The sequence below is a fragment of the Branchiostoma lanceolatum genome, chromosome 9 (assembly GCF_035083965.1).
Source record: "Branchiostoma lanceolatum isolate klBraLanc5 chromosome 9, klBraLanc5.hap2, whole genome shotgun sequence".
Lineage (NCBI taxonomy): Eukaryota > Metazoa > Chordata > Leptocardii > Amphioxiformes > Branchiostomatidae > Branchiostoma > Branchiostoma lanceolatum.
Window position 1 is genome coordinate 8,897,714 of NC_089730.1, and position 21,861 is coordinate 8,919,574.

Here is a 21,861-nt window from a genome sequence, read left to right on the forward strand (position 1 = left end):
CCTGAAACATTTGCCCTTAAAATCCTTGCGTTGGCTCGATTGCTGCTAAGACCTTGACGTTGTTGTGGAACACAACATACAATGATACACCTGTGTTATGTTGTATAAAACGGCCAAATTTCGGTCCTTACTCTCATTGACACAAGTTTGGATTGATTCCTTCATAGATATGACAAACAGGTCTTTTTTCATAGTTACAAAGGGGTAAAATATTCTGCTGCATGTTAAAATGACGTTGACTTTGTGGGTTCCCCGAAATGGTGCCTCCCTGTGGCCTACATTGCCAGGGTGGAAACTAGGTCGACTGTCACTGAAAATGGATCAGTCCCAAAGAGGATTGATTGCCCATGTCACATGCTGCAGAGATATGTATCCAGAGGAGTTCAAGTATACTCGAAAGGCAGTGAGGTATTCATTCAGACATGCCACACCAGGAATATAGGATAATGGCTTTTTGAAAGCTCTTCAGGAAATGGGACGACACACCAAAGTTGCTCGTTCCAGTTTTTCAAAGTTTGCGCAAGTGGTTTGGGGAAAAACAACACTACTTTTTCTCATGAAGTAAAGCTTCAAAACGTATGAAAATTTTCCAACAATCAATTTTCTACATGTTGTCCTATGAATATCCTTACTTACTTTTTGTAGATATCTTTCTGTACTTGTTTTGGCCAGTGTTTTATGATCAACAATTGAGTATGAAATGTACTTGAATGTTGGTGGTGAAGCATAGTAAAAACATGTCTACTTTAATATCTGTGTCCTTGACATGTAGCTATGGTGGCTGTTTACCTGGTGATTGTGTATCTTTTTTCAGACATGCCAAATAAAGATAGATCTTTTATATATCTTATTGGATAGCTGTTGGATGTCATCTCTTTGTTGTAGGCTTTGACGTTTTTTAGAACATGGTGCACACATTCTCGTCTCTTGTTGTTCTAGGACATGTGAACTGGGCTGTGTCCATACTGGTGTAGATGATTTGTTTTTAAAGTGTTTTTCCCTGTCCTCATTTATGCCCATCCCACTTTGTGTGGGAATCGGGAAGAATGCATTTTTCTATAAGCCTTTACTTCAAACATTGATGAACAGTCATACAGTTGACTTATAAGGATCTTTTTCAAGGAGGTAATTGATTGTATTGCTTAGCTTCACAGAAAGTCGGCTTCATTCTTGTTGGGGTTCTTGAAACTGGGACTTGCTGTAATTGGGGTTAGTGGAAAGATATGACTTTGCTACACATCACTCAAGTTGATCTGGCAAATCCCTGTGGGCCATGCCGGATTTAGCCGCTCATTAATGCATCTAGGTTAACTCAATTGTATGCGTGTGTGGGGGCTACGAAGGCAAGATCAGCGCCAGTACATCCTTGTCTTTATAAGCGGCAGGCATCTGTAGATCGGCTAGCTTGGTGTGCGTTTTCATCGGCGAAGCACACCACGTATCTACCTGGTGGGGGCCAGAGATGAAGGCTGTGGTGATGATGAGGTCAACCTACAGCAGTAACCTTGGTTACGGGACGCCGGACACCCCGCCCCTGGAACATGAGAAAGGTTTCTGACCGTCTTCATTTGTAATTTCCTTGTGTGTTATCCTATTAGTCAATGAGACATGTGTGACGGTCAACTGTTAAAATGGTTACTGGCTCTGTTGATGCTTGCCTCTATCTTCAGTAGTAATCGCTCCCCATCAGGTTATCTCTAAAGGCACTACATTGCTTGAGGAGCCCTGCATGGCTTTCCTTGTCAGCTCCTTATGTCTCCATCAGACCATTCCCAGGTATTTTGTGTAAAGCGATAGTTCTGCTGCTTAGCTTGCCATTTTGTTGACACAGCTGGAATGGGGGACAGGTAACTCTAGTGTGCGCACACGCACCTTTCCAATCTGGTTTGGTCCTAGGTTCCAGTTTTAGTCTATTCCCGATTGGAAGATTTAATTTGAATTTCTATCTCAAGGTGTGAGCACCTTATGTTGTCTTCAAAATTAGTCAACATCAATTGAATGTGTTTAATGGCTTTTGTTAGGCCCCCTTTCGATGGCAATAGATGAGCGACAATTTAACGACCAAAATCAGATTTGTGTGACCCCTAATTTTGCAATTGGAATGTGATGCACAATGTAAAAGTATGATTTGAAAGACAACAAAACATACAAAACGTAAAAAGATGTGATCTATGAAATGCCTTGAGTGAAGTGTCAATTTTTTGGTCGCTTGGCAGTAGCTCAGCACTCGCAGTGTCTTATGGAAAGAGGGTGTAATGAAGCTGTATGGGCAGACAATTAGTGTATAATTGTTGTCTAATGTAAAATGCCACCTCATGTTAAGGTATAATTAATTTTTTAATTCCCTTGCTGGACCTGTGTCTCTCATCAAGAAGGCTCTATACACAATTAAGTATTTGTTTTCCTTATTTGTGCAGAACATGACAAATACAGGAAGTCAAAATCGTCCCAACAGCTGTTTACATGTTGAACTATACTCAAATTTTACTAAACGTTGTTGTATATCAGTGACTTGTCTTGCCAAGTGGATTGATATTTTTCATTTCAACTATCTAGTTTATGATGTTTTGATTGTTCAGTTGTAGATACATGTACATGTAAATTTTGTTGTTGATTTACAACTTAGTGTTAGGGATACCCAAAAGGAAGTCACTGTCTATAATTATAGTTTCAACCAAGAACCATGTTTTGGTGCAGTGTAGTCTTCATTTAAAAATCTATGCATGTAACTTACCAGTCAAAGTATATGCAGTGTTGAATTTTTCATAAGCCTGAATTCAGGAGTTTCACAAAACAATAGAACTAATAACAAAGGCCTTTCCTTTTCATGATCTTTTCTTAGTCTTGAGGATTAGAAAATTGATGTGGAAGGGGAAGACAATTAGTTGAAAGTAAGGTCAGTTGTCTTCATTCTCGCCCAAGTGCCATATCAAAGTAAGGAATTTGACTCTGCCCAAACCGTTGGTCTTTGCGCTTGAAGAGAACCAAATACTCACCTGGAAAATAAGCCGGATAACATTTTGATTAGCTCTACTACCCTCCTGCCCAGAGATAAAGGTAAAGAAATGCAAACTGTTTGTTGAGGAGACTTGCATAATGGCAGAAGAGGTGTTGACTTTGTCATTGGGCCAGGTCATTGTTGTCGGCAATATTGTCTGCAGGAACACGTTCTGAGTCACCCCAGAACCTGAATCATTCGCTAGTTATGTTTGTGACATGAAAATTTAATTCTGCACTTTGCGATGATCAAAGAGTAAAGAATGTCACCACCGACACGGTGCAGGCGAGCCCCCGTTGTTGGCTGTTGTCCACTCCCCCGCCCGCCTCAGGTGTATGATTCACTTCCCGTGACCTAGTTTCCACCTGTGGGCACACAGGTCCAACAGGTACGTCAGGTGTGTGATTGGTGGAGGCCGTGTGACCTCACTGCCATACACGCGCTGCTGTGAGCATGTGCACTTCGCACTTGTAGCTAGCACTAGAGACGACTCAGCCACCGCCAGCTCTAGCAGGCACAGTCCTTGTCTTCACCTCTGTACTGTGTCCTTTTGGTAAGACTACAGCCATGATGTTGGGTGAAATGATGCCACCCTCATTTTTCCAGCCGTCACAGCTCCGCCAAGGTAAAACCACCTTTCAAATACTACTAGGTCATCCACCAACCTGATTGTTGCTTGTTGTCTAACAGCGGCAACCTGTAAGTAGATAGCTTTGAAACAGTAGATGTATGGTTATATTCTGTTTTCTACCGAATCTCAATGTTTTTGTCTGTTGCAAATTTTATAGTTGTGGTAAAGTCATGACTCATGGTTTTGTGGGAAGATTTTCCATTGAAGCAGGTGGAAAACTTGAGAATGTGTGTGAGATTGTTGGGCGGGCAGGTTCATTGAAGTGTTTGGCTGTGCCTGTCTACTGGCCAGGTCGAAGTACGCAGGGGTGTGGTGTTGACATGCTCTGCTTCTTTTGTTGGCCTCTGTTGTTTTTCTGCAACACGATCATGGTTACTTGACAACCGTCAGCTTGAGCCCAGAGATAGAGAATGCTTCCTAAATGTCCTTCTCCTCTGTAGTGTTAATTTCTGAAGAGGTTTTGATTGAAGCGGTCTTATCTAAGTCAAATGCCAGCCTTCCGTCATCTTTTACAATGACGTTCAGAGCTAATGTTAATTTATTTGCTACAAATACCTGCCTTTGACAATACTTGGGTTTTTCTGTGTCCTTTTTCTTCTTCTGAAGGTATTCGGTCTTACCATCAAGTGTTTCACAGAACCACCTGTTTTCTGGTTGCTGCGTTTTGGTTGTGTTACATTGTCTACCTTTGGCAAACACCTTTTCACAAGGTGAACTTGCTCATTAAGTATGCGGAACTCGACCTAGATTCCCATGATGTGTAGAAAGAAAAAGGGGCGGGTAAAGTTATCTACCCTGAGTAAGACATATTGTTCCCATAGAGATGTATGCATGATACATATTACTGTACTTACTAATAGACGCTTAGCTATGCAAAACCTCTAACCTACTTTTAGTGAATTTCTGACTGCATTTTTCCAAGAATGTTGGTCCTTTTCTATGTGTTATTCACCCTTTGGTGGTTTCAATTAAAAGAGGTGACCTGATTTGAGGAATGTCATGGAAGTGTCAACAAGGCATGTAGAAATTCACCTTTTTTTATGATGGGTAGTTGAGTTTGTCAAAGTAACCATGCACACCATACATTTTTATGTTACTGAAAAGTGATTTGTCTCTTTTTACCACTTGAAAACGAGTTGCAATGCGGCAAAATAAAGTTCTTCCACACCCGGAAGAAGAGTAACCTATAGTTGGTGAACGGCATGGCATCTGATGATGTAGACTTTGATGCTAACCCATTTGTGTAGACATTTAAAACAACCAGTTCTCTCCGGTCTAGTGGCGGTCTGATGTATAATTTGTCCACAACCTTGTTCACGGCCTACATACACACCTGCTGAACTTGCTCATTAGGTATGCAAAATTTGGCCTAGATTTGCAAGCCCAATGACGCAGGTTCACATGGCAAGCTGTAACAACAACCTTTGGGGCTGCAGAGTTGAATTGCTTGCTCTATCGGGTTGGGTTTCGGATTACTTTATACAGCCGCGCATAAAGTAGGTCCATCTGGACAGAAGGGCCTTGTACTTGGGCGGAAGTTAGATGCAGAAGCAAGACATTTAAAGGACAAAATCATTGCAGGGTTTACATAAGATGAACCTTTGGCTTGTTGACACATTGGGGGAAAAAATTGTTCTGGAGATCAGTTTTGACTTGTGAGGAAATGTTTGACTATGGGTTATTTAGTGACTTAATGTTGTCCCCGAAAATAGTGGCAAAGAAACCCTTATCACATCACTTATATCACAAACAGTCGAAAAGTGTTCTAGAGATTAGTTTTGACTAGTGGAGAAATGTTTGACAATGGGTTATTCAGTGACTTAATGTTGTCCCTGAAAATAGTAGCAGAAGATTTTTTATCACATCACCTTTATCATAAACAGCATACTGATGCTTTGGCAAACAATGAGACATATCTGTGCCACTGATCAGGAGGAATCAAATATTTATTTTCTTAAAACTCTTCTTCAGCAACTAAATATATCCATCGTAGGAAAATAGTACATGAAAGATAGAGACATGGAATATTTAAAATCTCGCTAGTCGTGTTTCAAGAAAAAGATGATACCATACAGTACTAAAGATAATGCATTTAGAAAGGCACTTGAAAAAAACAGTTCTCCAGTTTGTGTTATATGTGAAATAAATGACTTGATTCTACAATCAAATGTATTTAGGTTATATAGTGTTACTACTGAAAAAATGTGCTGGTTTAATATCTGCAATTATTTGAATGCTGGATTATGGAAACATGCTGTGATTTTTTATTTGCCATCTTTTGTATGCTGGAAATTGATTTTCAAAATTCTGGTGTGATTTTTAAAATCTTGTACAGTAACTTTAAATAGAAATTAAATATGCTGCCAAGTATCTGATTGTAAACATGTTAGATTAGGGATTTTCTCTGGGAAAAAACTCAAGGGCAGTTCAGTCACACAGTCAACATCCCAACGTACTAGTAAGGTCTTGTGACGAATGATTCATGATCCAAAAATCTGGGGTAACGGCCATGCTCAACGTCAGCCTCAGTACGTGAGCCCAGCGCATTTCAGGAATTTAGGTTAACGTCATGCGCAAGGTCAATGTTATGCGTGTGCTGATTTTAAGACCTGTGCCGGTTTCCTGTCTGAGACAGGTAGTGTTCCTGTATCCTTGTGTTATTGTGTTCTTTTCTTTTAATGACATTTTTTTGCTAACCTGTGATTTGTGAAGCAAATTCAGATTAGAAAACAATGTATTTATTCTTCACATTTTCACAGTCTGAGACAGGTAGTGTTCCTGTATCCTTGTGTTATTGTGTTGTCCTCTCCTTTAATGACATTTTTTTGCTAACCTGTAATTTTTGAAGCAAATTCAGATTACAAAACATTGTATTTATTCTTCACACTTTCTCAGTGCAGTTGTTAGTAAAAAGTACAGCTATATGTAATATGCTGCATTTTTGTATCCATTCACTGGTTGTAATGTCAAGGCCATACTGACATAACTCCATTCCAAGATTCAGTTTAGGTTTGTTGATTAGAAAATACTGATACATGCATAACTGTGTCCACAAATGTATGGGAGGAGAATTAATTGTGTGCCATTGGTGTTTTCTTGTACATCAACAAAGGCACACAAAACATTGAGTTTACATGTGCCATCATGTCGGGAAGTTACATGCTGCTCTTGAATACTGGATTTGCATTGAAGAGAGGGCCATACATTTCCTAGCATGTTTCTAAAAAAAATATTATTGAAACATTAATGCAAAAAAATTTATGAGGCAGACAGTTGCACATTGATCACTTGAAAAAGCTGGGTTTAGATTTTTTTAAGTGCTTAGCTCTAGCTCTGAACATGGTTCTAGCATCAAAGTTGCATTGGTTTAATGTTTAATTTGGGAAGGACTGCTTTTCAGATAGATGACAGATGCATAAAGCAGTGCATGATTTATTTCATAACACTATCTTGGACTGGATTGCGCTCTATGCTCAATATGAATAAGCTCTCTGTGCCTCATTTGCATAGCTGGCCCCCTTACGTCATTTTTCATGGTCAGGCTGGCTGCCTCTGGTTTGGCTGTTCTATAGATGGAGGGGCAGACGACCCCTTTCATTGTGTGACCTTCATTGTATAAAACATGGCGGGTCAATGCTGGCGGCTTGTGGAGCCTGTCTAAAGGCTCTAAGATAGACATTGCTGGGTCTTCCTGTGTATTTGTGTAACGAATGGATAATCATTTTCACAGAAATGATTTGATAGCAAAAAAATATGTAAAATTAAAAAAAAAACTATAGATGATGGTATGAAAACACAACCATCAAGATGGGACGCACATGTTAGCCAATGTAGTTTTATCGCCAAAATTTTTGTTAAGCGGTACTGAAGGATATATCTACTATATACAATTACACATTTACTATGAGCCAATCCTTAGTAACCTATAACGATTACATGATACTGATCAGTATTCCCATTACTAATATCAAAGGACATCTGAAATTATTTCCTGCAAAATTACATACAACCAAAGCTTCGGTATTTCACGCGCGTGTGAAGGTATTCTTGTTCTGTTCCACTCTCCAGAAAAATCTATCTTCCCTTTCTGTACAGTTCTCATTCACTTGGTTGGAACAGGGAGGATTATAAATGACTCTGCCACTCTGTATACAACAGACACTTTGACCCAGCCTGACCCTGACCTCCATGCCCCCCAGACCCTTTCTTGTGTGTCCACTCTTTGTGTGAAATATCAGCCTTTCCAGATGCTCTACCTTATTGCCTGCCATCAGTTGGATTTAAAAAAAATGATTTCGCTGTTTTTTAGTGTTCAGGTATGCTTATGAGGGTAAAAGCTAACCCTCCAAATTTGGTTGGAGCAAGTTTGGCTTTTCTTGCGAACAGTTGTCAGAAGTCATTGGTCAATGCTATGCGTGACCCTTGACACGTGTCCCTTTCTGTGCTCTGTCAGCTTCGTGCGTCCAAGTGGCGGTCCCTAACTACAAAGAGACCTTCTGACCCTGAACTACATAATGCGCGTGGGAATTTCTTCCCCGTGCGCTGGAGGTAACAACAACTGCATACATAATAGACTTCACAGTTGGCCTAAAGGTACCCTTAACAGGGGATTTGGTCGCAGGAGAAGATATGACCTGTGATGTTGTTCTCCTTGAGTACGCTGCTGGGGGAGCATGCTCTGACCCGGGTTAACACGCGAATGAGGCCTCGGTCACGTGCCCATTCAGTTTTAAATGAGCTGTGGCGGCTGAGGCCTCCGACGTACGTCTGTGGGAATTTCACGTTCAGGAATCATCTGTTACACTTACGTTTCCCTGTTTTTGGCTTGCCCAAGTTTGTCAATGGTTGTTCATCGTTACTAATGGTCAAGTTAAAAACAGGCTGACAATTTGTTTAATTTCATCGAAGGAAAGAGTTCGTCCGTTTGTTATTGTTGGTTTACTCTTGAGTGAAGGTCGCGGCCACGTGCCCTTTCTGGTTAACGTTATGCGAGATCGCGTGGCGCGCACGTTTCCCACGTGCTGATCGTATAATTGAAAAGTCAATGTTATCCTCTATCATTTCAAACTTGACCAACTTCTGACTAACTAGTTACAAGATGATAGAGACAAGGTCATGTTTGCTTTGTTAGCGAAGGATCTTTTTCTACTTTTTCGATTTTTCAGTTTGACGTTGCTGACAAGGTACGCGTGTGGGTCAATGTGCGTGTTAGCCTCGATCACGCGGCCCATTGTGGTGCAATTGCTGGCCCAAATGAGAGGACGGACAATACCGGAGTTCAGGCTGCATGCACCCCCATTGGCCTTATGGTCATGGGAAAGGCAATGTCAGGTATTGGCCACCGCAAGCCAATATTTCACCAACAGGTCGTCATTGATGTCCTAGGATATACCAAGCTGTGGGCCTGTGCCTTTGAAAAAAAAACCCAAAGTGCACTATTGGATAGCAGACAAGAGCGGAGAGCTGGCATGACTTGACCCTGGCCAATGTTATGCGAGACCCTTGACACGTGGTCATTGTCCCCAGAGGTCAGTCTCACCGCCATTCAGCTCCTGTTGGCTCCTGACACACCATTGATGGATGGCGGTGCTTGGCCCTGTCTAACCCTGAACTACGTGCGGCCATGGGAACTCAAGGGCAACGCCTTTGTAGCCATTACCCAGTGTCATGTACCTTTTCTACAACTATCTATTAAGGTCAACTTAGTTCTTGATTGGCTCAAAGGGAAAAGAGCCGTCCAGAACCGTTTGCTTCACTAAAGAGAGGGAATAGGAGCAGAGGACATGATTGGCCAAGGGTCAACACCAGGGAGGACCCTTGACATCGGCTTATTCTTGGCACATAGCCCTAACATTGGTCAGAGGGCCAGGATTGAAATGATAATGATTTTAGCTGTGCGTGGGGCGTTAAATGACATGCTGTCAGCAGCGCCCAGCCGCCCAGTCCTGGTGTGGCCTGGAGGAGTCAAGGACCTGGTCTTGCACAAGCTGCCTGCTGGTGTCTCAGATGGGAGTTGAAGTTGACTGGATGATGGCTGAACCTGAGGGAGGCAGTAGTTCTGACCGAAGTCAGCATAGCGACGACGCTTCTGGACAGAGTCCGCAGGCTTCTGACAGCCAGGCGAGCGGAAGTCCATCTGGGCAAGATGTCGGCTCCGAACAAAGTTCTTCTCCCGGAGAAGGGCCCTCGCAACAGAGTTCGGATGATGGTTTGTTTGTCTCATCTAAAGTTGAAGCACTTTATGCTCGATAGAGACTAACTTGTAAGATTTTTTTTGTAAACTATGTGTAGAACAAAACATTAACCAAAATGTTTCTCCTTTGTTCTTTTTCCATATTGCTGCCTCTACTATTTGCCATTGCCATTGACGTGCCAACTTCTCCCTCCTTGCTGGCTCTACTGACTCACGTGTATGTTCACAACATTTGTACAGGTGAGTACAACTTGTATATATTTAACTGAAGTTTTTTTAGATTCTGTTTGGAAGAGATGTAGTTGCATGAAGAGAGCTTAGTGTTGTGTAAAGCCCTTCTTTTTTCATGGTTTGTAAAGATAGAATAGCTTGTTTTTTGGATTGCATTTATCAGAAGTAAAGGTAGATAGGAATTTGTTGATTGAGTTGTTATAATGATAAAATAGTCTTACATAAATCCTTGCACTCTCTCTCCATATGGCCTAGAGTTCCAGTTTAATTCAAAAGAATGGCAAAATGTGTGAAGAGGAAAATTGTGGTATTGTTATTTATGTACCAAAAAATTCAAATTTGTTTGGATAAAAACTAGAATTTCCTCAAACTACTTATTCTGAAGAAAACAAAGTTTATCAAAAGGATAATATCATTCTAACTTTTATACTAAAATCTCTCTTTTGAAAGTTATTGGAAAACTTGTTTGTCCATTCTATTATTGTAGTCTGCACAGATTGAATTTTTTTTTTTAGAAAAGTTGCTTTTTGAATGAGAATGCAAAAAAAAAGAAGAAAATCTGAAGTTAGGACCAGTCAAATTTTTCTCAAAGTTCCCTCCAAGCGGAGGAAAAGTGGATTAAGGGTTGTTTTTTTATCCGCACGTGCCCCGGTCAACGCTATGCGAGACCCGGTCACGAGCCTATTCTTCTGCGTGGCCAAACTGTCGTCCTCAGTCAAAGTGGGGCTGGAGGGCAGTTGACCCTGAACTGTGTGTGTCAGTGACAATGGTGTCTGGGTTAAAGTGAAAACGAAGGGTAAGACCTTCTTAATAGGTACAAATCAGTTCCCCCCGTGTCACCGCTTCCCCCAGAATGTTGGACGACTGGTTAGTTTAGTTTCGTTGCGCCGGAGTACACTGTCAAGTACTGGCAGATGGCTCGGGAAAGTGCCAGTTGGCTGCAGACACGTGCCACGACCTAGGTTAACGCTATGCGAGATCGCGGAATATGCGAGTTTCTCAGCGTTGGTGTTTGGGAAGCCCCAGAAAACTGCAGTTGAAGTCTGTCAGCGCTGATGTTGATCTCCCGTGACCTTGAAGTTCACTGGTTGCATTCGTTCCACAAGGGGAAACATATTTGCGCGAGCTACATCATGTAGCGAAACATCTGTTGCGTTCCCGCTTCCTCGTGGGCACGTGCCCTGGCACGCGACCTAGTCAACATCATTCGCGTGTAGGTCAATACGTGTGGAAGACCCCCATCACGGATCACCACGCACCCATTCTTCTGTACCAATAGATCGCTGCCTCGTGGCACGCCGCGGGTATCGTTTGGGCGGGAGTTGGCGGGCATTAGGCCGAATCTGCGCGACAGCTGACGGCGTAAGAAGCGCCGTTTTAGCTCGTGAGTGATGTCCTTTCTAACAAAGCTCAAAAGCTCTCCTTGACAAGGAACTACTTTCTTCTGCTTGTAGTTTGAATAAAGAGGTTTGATAGTGAACTTGACAGTTATAAGAGAACAAAAAGGCACAACCACTCATGAAAGCTGAAATTCCTGGACATTGGCTGAGCCAGCCAGACTGAAATGTTAAATTATATGCTTGTTGGAGGGCCACTGTGCGGAGCTGCCTGGCTGGTAAGAGTTGACCTCCCATCCATTGATGTCAACAGCATTTGTAAGGTTAAGATTATGCGGGACCTCATGACATGCCCTTTTCTCTGTAGTTTCATGGCCAGGTACTGGCTTTCACTGACAGCCCAACAAAAGATTTATCTTACCAAAGCACTTGAAAGGCTTTGCCGCACCCACATCCCCTTTATCATGTTCTGAGGCGACAATGCTTTAGATCTGCAGAAGTGTCAATTTGATTTTCCACTGTGTAGGATGTCAATATAGTTATCAAATAAAATTTTAAGCAAGTAATGTTAACTGCTGCATATGTTGTCCAGAGTGATTTTCCCTTTTTGTGAAATCTTATTTATTTTGTGACAGTTAACATCAAAAACACCTTTGCCTGATGGGTATGGGTGGAATAAATGAGGAAGTAGAATTAGCTCCTTTAGGCTGTTCCTGCAAATGAAGCCTTCCTATTACATCTGACCCCAATTTCAGCAACAGAGATAAAGGGTTCTTTCTGGAATGAACATTGAGTGTTATCTATGTATCACATCCAACCGCTGTTTGCAAATTACCCTAGTCAAAACAGTGGAGTAAGAAGCTGGAATGAGCAGCTTGAATTGTTAGGAAGACTATCTGGAGTGATTCAGGAGAGATCTTGATTAAATCTGAATAGCGCTGCTGACTACGATCAGCATAATGGCAGGAAAAATCCAGAAAGATCAGATAGAAGGAAAAGGATTGGATTAATCAGTATGAACCCTCTACTGACTGAGGTAAACTTGTGATGCTAAGTCTATTGGCTACAAGAATAGGTAAGCAGGGAGAAGGTCAAATTTGATCTTAATGCATAAAGACATCAGCAACATCATTACTGACGCACATGCAATGATTCATGCAATGTCATGCTCCAATTTTGTAAGTCAAATTTCAACCTGACTTACTGTATCATCCTCAAGTCATGACCCACTTGCTTGTAAAATGGAAGAGGGAGTTTATAAAACATGATGATAAAACTTTATTGGGAATTTTATGTATGTACATGGATTACTATTCCACGTGGCATATAGTATACAAAGGCGGCAGATACAAATGCAGGATACAGTGACATCATACACTCAGTCGGAATTTGAGGGGCATGTCTGTATTTTGTACAAAATCAACCTCTATCCTAGTGTAATGTTGCCTTTTACCCATCATAACTAGTGCTATCAATGTTTTACTGGTGTCACAGCTACTGTAGAGCCACTATTCCCAAAGCATTCTCTTAAAATTTTATGGTTATCTTCCTCACTTGCTCCTCAGGTTTTATCACGTTCCCTGTCTGCCATCGCTTGACCCAATGTAGGCCAAATGGCAGGAGGTTGTTTGGGGTTTTCTTCTTGCCTCGTAGGGGTTTGGTCATTGCCGTGCGAAGGGTCGAGGTCATGTCACGGCCAAACAACTTGTGTATGTCAAGGACGAAGTCTTTTTCTTAATGGCACTCTTTGTACAACTCCTTGAAATCAAGTCAGAGAGTAGACACAACAATGTAGATGTGATTTCATAAGTCTTTAATATGCGCATTCATATTCTGACCTTGGTATAAACGTGGGTGTCAGACTGGTGGCTCTGTTTTGAGGTCAATGTTATGTAAGTAGGCCAACGTTAGGGGAGAACCACTGCAGAGGGGGAGGGAGGCTGCAGAAACAGTCGGTGTTTGGGAATGGCTGCTTCAGTACTGGTGCAGGGTAAGGATACAGGGGAGCAGTTCAGTTCTCCTCCTCACATGGAACACTGTGACACTACCTCAGCCAAGACTCAGGTGTACAGGATCCACCTGTGGGGTAAGAAAAGGTGGAGTATGGAGGAAAACGAAGCAGGTAAGTGCATCATGGCTTCATCCTCAGGAAAACAGAATGCTATGCGGAGAAATACATTGGTCACTTTTTCCAAGTACACACATGTATACGATGGGCAATGTCTGTCATTCTTGAAGAATGGAGATACATGTAGTTTCCAATTGAATGGTGTTGTTTATCGAACCTACTGTAAAAACATGTGTCAAAATGTCCAGAAAGGCAAACCAAAAAGGAAAGACAAGCGTGCTTTGTTTTCTTGTCAGTTTTAAAGGCAGAATGTATAATAAACAAAACAACATCAAGGTTGTTTATCTGAAGCACATGCTTAATTTCCGTTACCGAAACATCGGCGTACGGTTTATGTCCAACTTCAAGGAGATGTAATTGAAGACCGGATCCGCGACGGTGGTCTTCACTATTCGCCAGGGGCCTGACATAACAATCCGGTAGCATATCATCCCAGTTAATCCTTCCGAAATTCAGGCTAATTCTGGAGGATATCACCCCATCTTCCTGACCCCATTTCTGCCGGATTGTTTGGAATAATTGATTTGATTCCCATGTAGATCGGCTCCCTGTTGATGACTCCTGGTCAAGGAGATGAACTTCCTCAGGCACTGTAGTTATAAATCTGGTCAACCATGTATCCCATTACGTGTCAAATTTAAATTTAAATTTTGATTTACCACTTCAAGACATTTGAAATAAAATGAGCTGCAGGTAAAGGTTCTATGCTTAATGACTTTTACCAGTTTGATAACATGCAAAAGACTGTGTGGAGTTTTCCCTGGAAAATGTGTGATTATGTTAACAGCTGTGTTTGGCAGCAACCTAAAAAGGGAGTTGTGAAGAGGTAATTGAATATGATATATGCCATGATGTTGTGGCATTAAGCCATGTGCGTCAGTAATGGTGCCAGCGATTCTCAGGCAAACTGGGTCAATGACGTGTTCCCATCGATTGACCCGCTTGAACCTGATATGTATTGATCCGGGTTGCCATGGCAAGACCAGGGGCTCAGTAGGGACAAATGGGAATGTTAGGAGAATTAAACCCTTTCATTTCCAAGGACTTAGCAGTCAATGGTTCTGCAACTGCATGCTTTTTTCCCACCCCTTTGAACCAATTAGTCAATTCTGGAGGTTGGAATCCATTGAAAACAGCACCAAAGTATTAAAGAAATGCAAAAATGGGACACTACAGATTAACATCACTGGTGTCACGTTACTCATGTATCATAAATCTTGATGTTGCATGATTCAGTTTGGGTTATTGGAATTATGACTTGCAAAGTCATAGAGGTAAATCAAATGGAGTTTGGAAGGATGGAGTTATGTGGTGCAAATACCATGTGCCAACCTCTCTGACCCAACTAAGGACAGCTCATCTTGCCAACTTTTATTTCTACATACCCAATGGAAATTAACTATTCTAATTGAAAGTCAGGATTTAAAAAAATAATGCAATTAATATTTTGATCTAGATAGTGTATAATACCAAGGTGATGCAGCGTAACATGCTCTGTTGTTTGAGACATCTGTTTATGCTCTGTTGTCATGTTGTCATACCGGTCAGACATTGGAAGATAAGTCCAAACTAAGGGATGGTTTGCCTCAATTGAATCAAATGTTTTTTTAACCTGAAATGACCATTAAAATACTTGTTTTACCTGAAACGCATGGACGACATCAAAGGAAGTTTTTGTAACTAGTAAACTTTTATACTTTTATACTGTGAAACTGTTCACATATTCAAATTGGAATAACATCACATCCGACCTGATAGCAAACTCTACTCTACTGTACTCTTATGCAGTCCAAAATGTAAGCACAACTCTGTAGCTAGCTTCCATAGCAGTGGCTAAACATAAGTTGCAAAGCAAAGCACTTCAAAGCTTGGTATTACTTTCTAAAATCCATGCAAGCTTTGGTTAGTCGTTATCTGTATACGTTTTGCCTTGGGGCATCTCCAACGTGTCCAGTCCAAACTGTTAAAAATCAAAGATGAAAGAATGTTAAAAGTTACAACCCAACAGCAGGTGTATACATGTATATAGAAAGTCGTAAACTTCATTTGGGTGACAACTGTTCCTTGACTCCCTTCTGAATTTGATCTTTCCTTATGAGTAACTCTACAGGAAGACAAAAGAAGGGTGATCTATCTAAAATGTCCCAGATGGCGATGGTACATTTAGGGTCAGGATCAAGCCTGGTGGAAGGAAACATGGCTGGGTCGTCCCCTGGTATTTAGGTCAGGCATCTGAGCGGCCTTATAAAGGAATCTCTCCCCTAGCCTTCCTACCTTTCTAGCAATGAACCAGACCCTTGCTTTATATAGCGTAGATGCAGAAATAACACTACTGCCTGAAAGTAGTCATGTTTAAGTCACGGAGGTCAAATTTGTTGGACTTATCCTGGAGAAAAGTCCTGCGTTTCTTTGGTATAGTTCAGAAGTTTCTTTCTAAGGAAAGACAGAAAGTTTACATCAATCTCTTTGTTGACAACATTCGCCATGATGTATGTGGTGTTTGTTTTGGGTTCCAAACACAATGTACAAATGTACATAGTTGAAATTGTCTGCATAAAGACTTCCCTCTAGCCTTTAATCATGGCTTCTTTCCTTCTTTTGTTCCGTGACAGTCAGGTGGATAACTCCTTTTTGTCCCACCTTATCGTGAAAACCTGCCGGACAAGTCAAGTGTTATTGTCTATAGGCCTGGCTGCAACAATACAAAACCTGGCCCATTTTCTGTTTCCCACCCTTTTACTGCTATCGGATGTCATGGTCATACCAGTGTGGAAGTCAGGGGTGCAAAAATAGAGTGAGAGAAACTAGGTCAGTTGAATTCATCAATCTGTCATTCCTATTGATCATTTCCTAAGGTGTGCAAATGGCACCTGTTTTACAAACATCAATTCATGGTCGCAGAAATTTGATCGTTGACTCATTTACCCTCGCACATAGGCGGACAGGAAGAGGCTTAAGTTTTAAAGCTACAGTTTACGATAACCCAATTTGCGGAGATGACTAAGTGCTGCCATGTAAAACAATGTGTTGGCATGTTATGGTGTCATAACTTGAGCCTTCTACCAGAGAGCTTCTTCACAGTGAGCCTTTCTGGTAGATTGTATCATTTGTTTCATTACTCTAACCTATAGAATTATCGATGTCTTGAAATGTACTATGACTAGTGCAGGGATTGAAAAATATTTTGAAAAAAGGGGCACCTTGCCTCCCCCGTTTGCGTCATGGTCAGGGCCATGGGTGTGGCGTTCTGAGAGGAATCTAGGTCACGATCATTCATCAACTGGGGTTGGAAGGTGGAGGTGACAGAACATGGGTAGGTGCACCCTTTCTTCTGTGCAGCACAGGTTGGTTATTCTAGCTCCAAAACACACACCCTAGGTGTAACTTTAGTAGGAAAATGTCTTAGATTGATGAGGATGTGTAGCATTGTTGTACCCTTACTCTAAAGCCTGCTGCAGATTTTGAGCTGGTGAGTCTGTTCATGTACATGTTATGCATGATTTGATGCAGTGTGACAGCCAGGTACCACAGGCATTACAGTCCTCCCCTCCATTTTGTTAGGGAGCAGTCAGTTGCAAAATGCAGACTGTTTAAGCCATAGATGCTTATGAGAATGCAATTGATTTTTTTCTGTCCTTGGGATTTGAAGGTCAAAGGCAAGCTATAAATATTTTTATTTCCTTTCTACCAATTTTATGTCCAATACATAAGAGTATTATTCTATAGAATAGTGCTGGTTGAAGACAGTGGTATAGTGTACCAATCCCTAGGTAGGTGTCTTTGGTAGGACATTTACTATCCAAGCACCAATTCATGTAACGTTGGGTAACCTAAATTCGTGGGGTACTTAAAGTCGGGATTTTTCGAAAACGGGGTATTTAGGGATATGTGCTAGATGCAACATAAGTAATACCGCTAGAAATGAACACCTGACAGACTTACGTATTCAGAACACTGTCTGAAAAGCTTCGATAAGCATGGGTTATAAGGCGACGAGGTCAAAAACTCTCCGTCCCTTATTGGAACAGTCTGAGGGCTTCGTGGGAGAAGTACACAGCATGGTTGTCGGCTGGTTTATAAGAAAAATGTCACATCCGCTTCCTGCTAAACACAATTATTTACAATACAACTTATTACAATCTCTTTTGTTAACCTACAACTGGATTCTAAGTGTGATTAATCATCAAAACTCCTCTCTGTTGCTACAACCTACGGCACGTGTATTTTCCCGCCGCCATATTGTTAACCAGAATCCTGTTGTCAAGCAGACGACAAAGGTTTGTGAGGAACACTTTTTTGTCTAAATGCTGCGTGTGATAGTGGACTGAGGAAGATATTTTCCTCAAAGTTTGCTCCTAACACAACAAGGAACACATGGACATAGTAGTATTACCATTGCTACGGCATCCAGCTAACTTGCCATGAATAATGTAACGTTACACGTTGCCCGATGATGACGATGGGCCGACTTTGAGTGAAGTTCTACCGACTCAACACACGGCTTGTTCCCGAACTGGCCTGATGTGTGCGGTACGGCCGTTTTTTCGTGTATTTTTTTTACTTGGACACGTCTATATCCATAGCACACTCCTCAAGCCAAGGATGGAAAGAATAGCTGCTGTATAAAATGTGATTAGCGGTAAGATATTCAAGACGAATCTTCTCTCCCGAATTAATGTGCCCCCCCTGTCCGACAACACCATCATTGTGCGTGCGGCGGACGGTAGTTTCAAGTTGAAATATTATGGTGTCAGCACGACTAGAGACAAAATCTACCATATATGTGATTAGTGCAAAGATAGTACATGATACTGACAGAATAATAGAAAAAAAGGATGTTTTATTGTTCTGCTAGATTGATTTCAGTCAACCATTATCGGAAAAATCCCGAATTTAGGTTACCCAACGTTAGAACATGGGAGGGATAAGGACTAAGATTCATTTCCCTTTTGCGCATGTTGTGAGGCCATTACAGATTGCAGGTAGGCACCATGAATTTTATTACCATAACAGTCAGTGGCAGCGTGGAGGGCAATAAATTCAGGGCAACGTCACTTCTGCATTTACTTGCCCGTCACACCGTGGCTACATTCTACTATAAAGCATTCTAGTTTTTTGGTTAATGAAGGATATTGTTTCAATGTTTTGGATGATAGCACATGTATATACAGTATGTTACATGGTCAACTGTAACCCCGCATTCTGATGTTTGGTGCGCATTCCCTGGGCCAGTTTGGTACACACATGAGGGATGTGAGATGGAATTGGTAGGGATTGTTCATTAATGTGGAGTGTAGGGTTGCCAAATTCACTGCAAAGATCAATGTAAACTCTCCATTCGATTCTGCTGATTTTCATGCCTCAGAACTAGCGTATGAAGGCAGAACTGGCCTTGCTATATGTGGTGTAAACTGGGAGCAAATGTAGAATTTCACAGTGATTATGTAGGCTTGTGATTTAGTGTAGATAGATGGGGGGAATGATGCCTCACTGTCCCCCTCCAGGTCATGGGGTTTTATAAATAGCAGTAAAAGGGGTGAGAGGGTGGAGCTATTTGTGGTTGCTTGTGTATGCTGCTAAATGTACCCTGAAACTGTAGCTCCCATAACCCCGATCATGTGTAGCCCACCATGCTTTAATGAGCCTCCTCAATGTTGAAGTCCATAAAAAACCATTAACGACAACATGTGAACTACACAGCCTTATCTACCAATTCTCATCCAGGAATTCAGCTTTTGTTCCTTAATTTGAATCACTAAAGGCACCATAATTATCAAGAACAAAGCAGTGATAAAAACGTAATTTGTTTCTGTCAGGTCTGCTAGTATTTCAGTTTACATGATAAAAGATGACCGATCATTACTGTAAAATCAAGTGCTGAAGGCAGCCAGGAATTTTATGACTGGGTTTAGTGGTGGTGCCAATGTTATGACTCAGCCGTGATGCTTGTGTAGCAGCACACCGCACACCCCTGCTTTTCCTCAGTGATGAGTGTGGTGGTCAGAAGTATGTAGGTCAACGTTATTTGGCAGGGGCTGTGCAGCAGCAGCTGTTATCTGCTGATACCGCTGCCACTCTCCTAACAGATGGGACTTCTCTGGCAGGAAGATACAGGGGTCATTGCAAAGGTCAGAGTCTTCAAGTGGACAGAGCTTACTGCGAGTAAAGAAAGAAGGATGTTTCCAGCTTTAGAGTTTTTCCAATCCCAGGCATTGTTTTGGAACCCATGTTGGTACTTTTTGTTGTTAAATCTGTCATTTTAAGGTTACAAAGAAAATTTTCATCAATTTTATGTCATGAAATTTTTTTGAATTTTTTTGACGGATGGGGAGAAATTTTTGTCTGTCCCCACAAGCAAATTTTCTGAGGGATGGGCCGTTTCATCAGATTTCTTTTTAGTATTTTTCATTTTGGTTAACACTACTTCAAGGTTCAGATATGCAACTTTTGGAGAAAATTTCCTACAACACTTTCATTCCTTTTTCCCTGAAATGTCAGCGTTGGTTCACACATGAAGAAAGATAGACTAAAGGCTTTTAAGAAAGACTTCTGAAAGGTACATAATTGCCTTTAGGCAAGTCCGATAGTTTTGAAGACTATTCATTGATAATGATTAAAATCACATGCAGTAATGATTGTCAAGCTGTTGTTGAAAGTTCACAATGGAATTGGGTCCAAGATTAATGACAATGACAATGAAGTTTATTGAATATTCATGCCCCATTGGGGCTAAATGCAGTAAGTTAATATCAGAAGAAATTCAACAGTGAATGTACCAGATATGGAAAAGCATGAGGCAGCTGCAACAACTAAATGCCTGATTACTGTAGTTCTTGTTTCTTTCACTGTAACTTTAAGTTCACTGTTTTCACTGTCACCGCTGGACCGTGAACTTAACATCACAGTGAAAAACCTATTTATAATTCCTTCACACATCCTTTCTGCAAGTCACTTGCTACCACCGTGAAGTTAAAGTTCAGTGAAAATGTCCATTTTTCTTACACCGTGAAATTTTGCTACCGTGAACTTAAAGTGAATTACAGTATTGGACGGAATCCACAAATCTCTGACAGGAAATCAGGTGACATTTTCTAAACCCACCCTCCTACTTTCCCGACTCTGAGTGATTTCCTGCAGTAAATAACGTGGTTGGAGTACCTGTCGCAAATACCATTTGCGTGATTTCCTGCAAAGCCTCTGGTGAAGACATTTTTTACCACCCAGTAACCTTTTTACCATGACTCAACATCCTGTTGTTGAACTAAGTGCCTGTCCATGGAAAGCATGATGTTGAAATGTCCCTGAGTACTTTGTTTATCCACAAGGTGGTTTTAAAAAGAAAAGAAAAAGAAGTGTTCCTGTTTTCTGCTGTGACGGGACTGGACTTTTCAATTTCAGTCAAAAATCGGTTGCCTCATGATGAGAACCATTTGAAACAGGAAGTTTTTGAGAGGAAGTTTTTGGTCAAAAATCAATGGCCAAATACTTGAACCAAATACAGTCACCCAGAAAACAAATGATCCATAGACACACTTGCAAGTAGACAGACAAAAAAAGCAGTATCAAAGATTGCTTGAACCTATGGCTGTTTGCCAAATGGATATGTGATATAGGATTCCTGTCATTCTGAGGTAAAACAATGGTCCTGAATCATGTTCAGCTTTGTCCAGCTTGGTAATGTGTCCCATGTAATTGTATCCATAGCTTTAGTACCCCCGACTAGATTTCTTTATAGTGTTTGTATACTCAGGTTGATGATCATAAAAGTCAAAAACTCATTGAAGGAGAAGCACAGATGAGGTGTAATTGTTGTGAATGCACTCGATACAGCTCTTAATTTTTATCTGGGGCAGCTTTTGGCCTCTCTTAACATTTACATGACATGCTTGAACAGATATGTGTTGAGGATAAGATTTGTTACGGGCAAACCAGAAGATATCAGGAGTAGCATTTAGCCAACTCCTCCAGAAACATTTAAGCCAAACCACCCTACGTAACCTACAGCCTGTCCTTGGGTAGGCATATTGAGTGATCGCCCTGTAGCCTTTAAAGGCCTCACGCCTTGATCTGTGCCAACATGGCCTTGAGAGCTAATAGCTGAAAATCATCCAGCCTTGAGTCCACATGCCTTTCAAACTTGGCGCGCAGAGGTCACGAGACATGGGCGATTCCATGGCAAAAGTCTCCATCATTGAAACAAGATAAAATAGCTTGTAGCGTGTTGTATCGGCACCCCTTGAATAGGCCACTGTTGTGTAACCATTGATCTGGATGGGGAGTTGGGGTTGAATGCTTGTGAACATAACCTTGATCTCTGCTGCACTTTGGCTGCAGTCCAAGCCT

At 41.4% G+C, this 21,861-nt stretch overlaps 1 protein-coding gene across 6 annotated transcripts in view; it reads left to right on the top strand.

The window, feature by feature from the left end:
* Window positions 1–21,861, top strand: part of LOC136441853 (nuclear receptor subfamily 6 group A member 1-like) — a 106,459-nt gene that overhangs the window by 55,178 nt on the left and 29,420 nt on the right. Inside the window, exon 1 of one of the 6 annotated variants that reach the window (XM_066438386.1) lies at window positions 1,448–1,550. The exons of 3 other annotated variants lie outside the window; for them this stretch is intronic. In XM_066438386.1, the coding sequence (XP_066294483.1) occupies window positions 1,463–1,550 (88 nt within the window). In that variant the 5' untranslated portion in view covers window positions 1,448–1,462. Of the gene's footprint in view, window positions 1–1,447; window positions 1,551–3,419; window positions 3,624–16,809; window positions 16,832–21,861 lie in introns of those variants that run through there. 2 more of the 6 variants (XM_066438387.1, XM_066438388.1) reach the window with 2 other exon arrangements.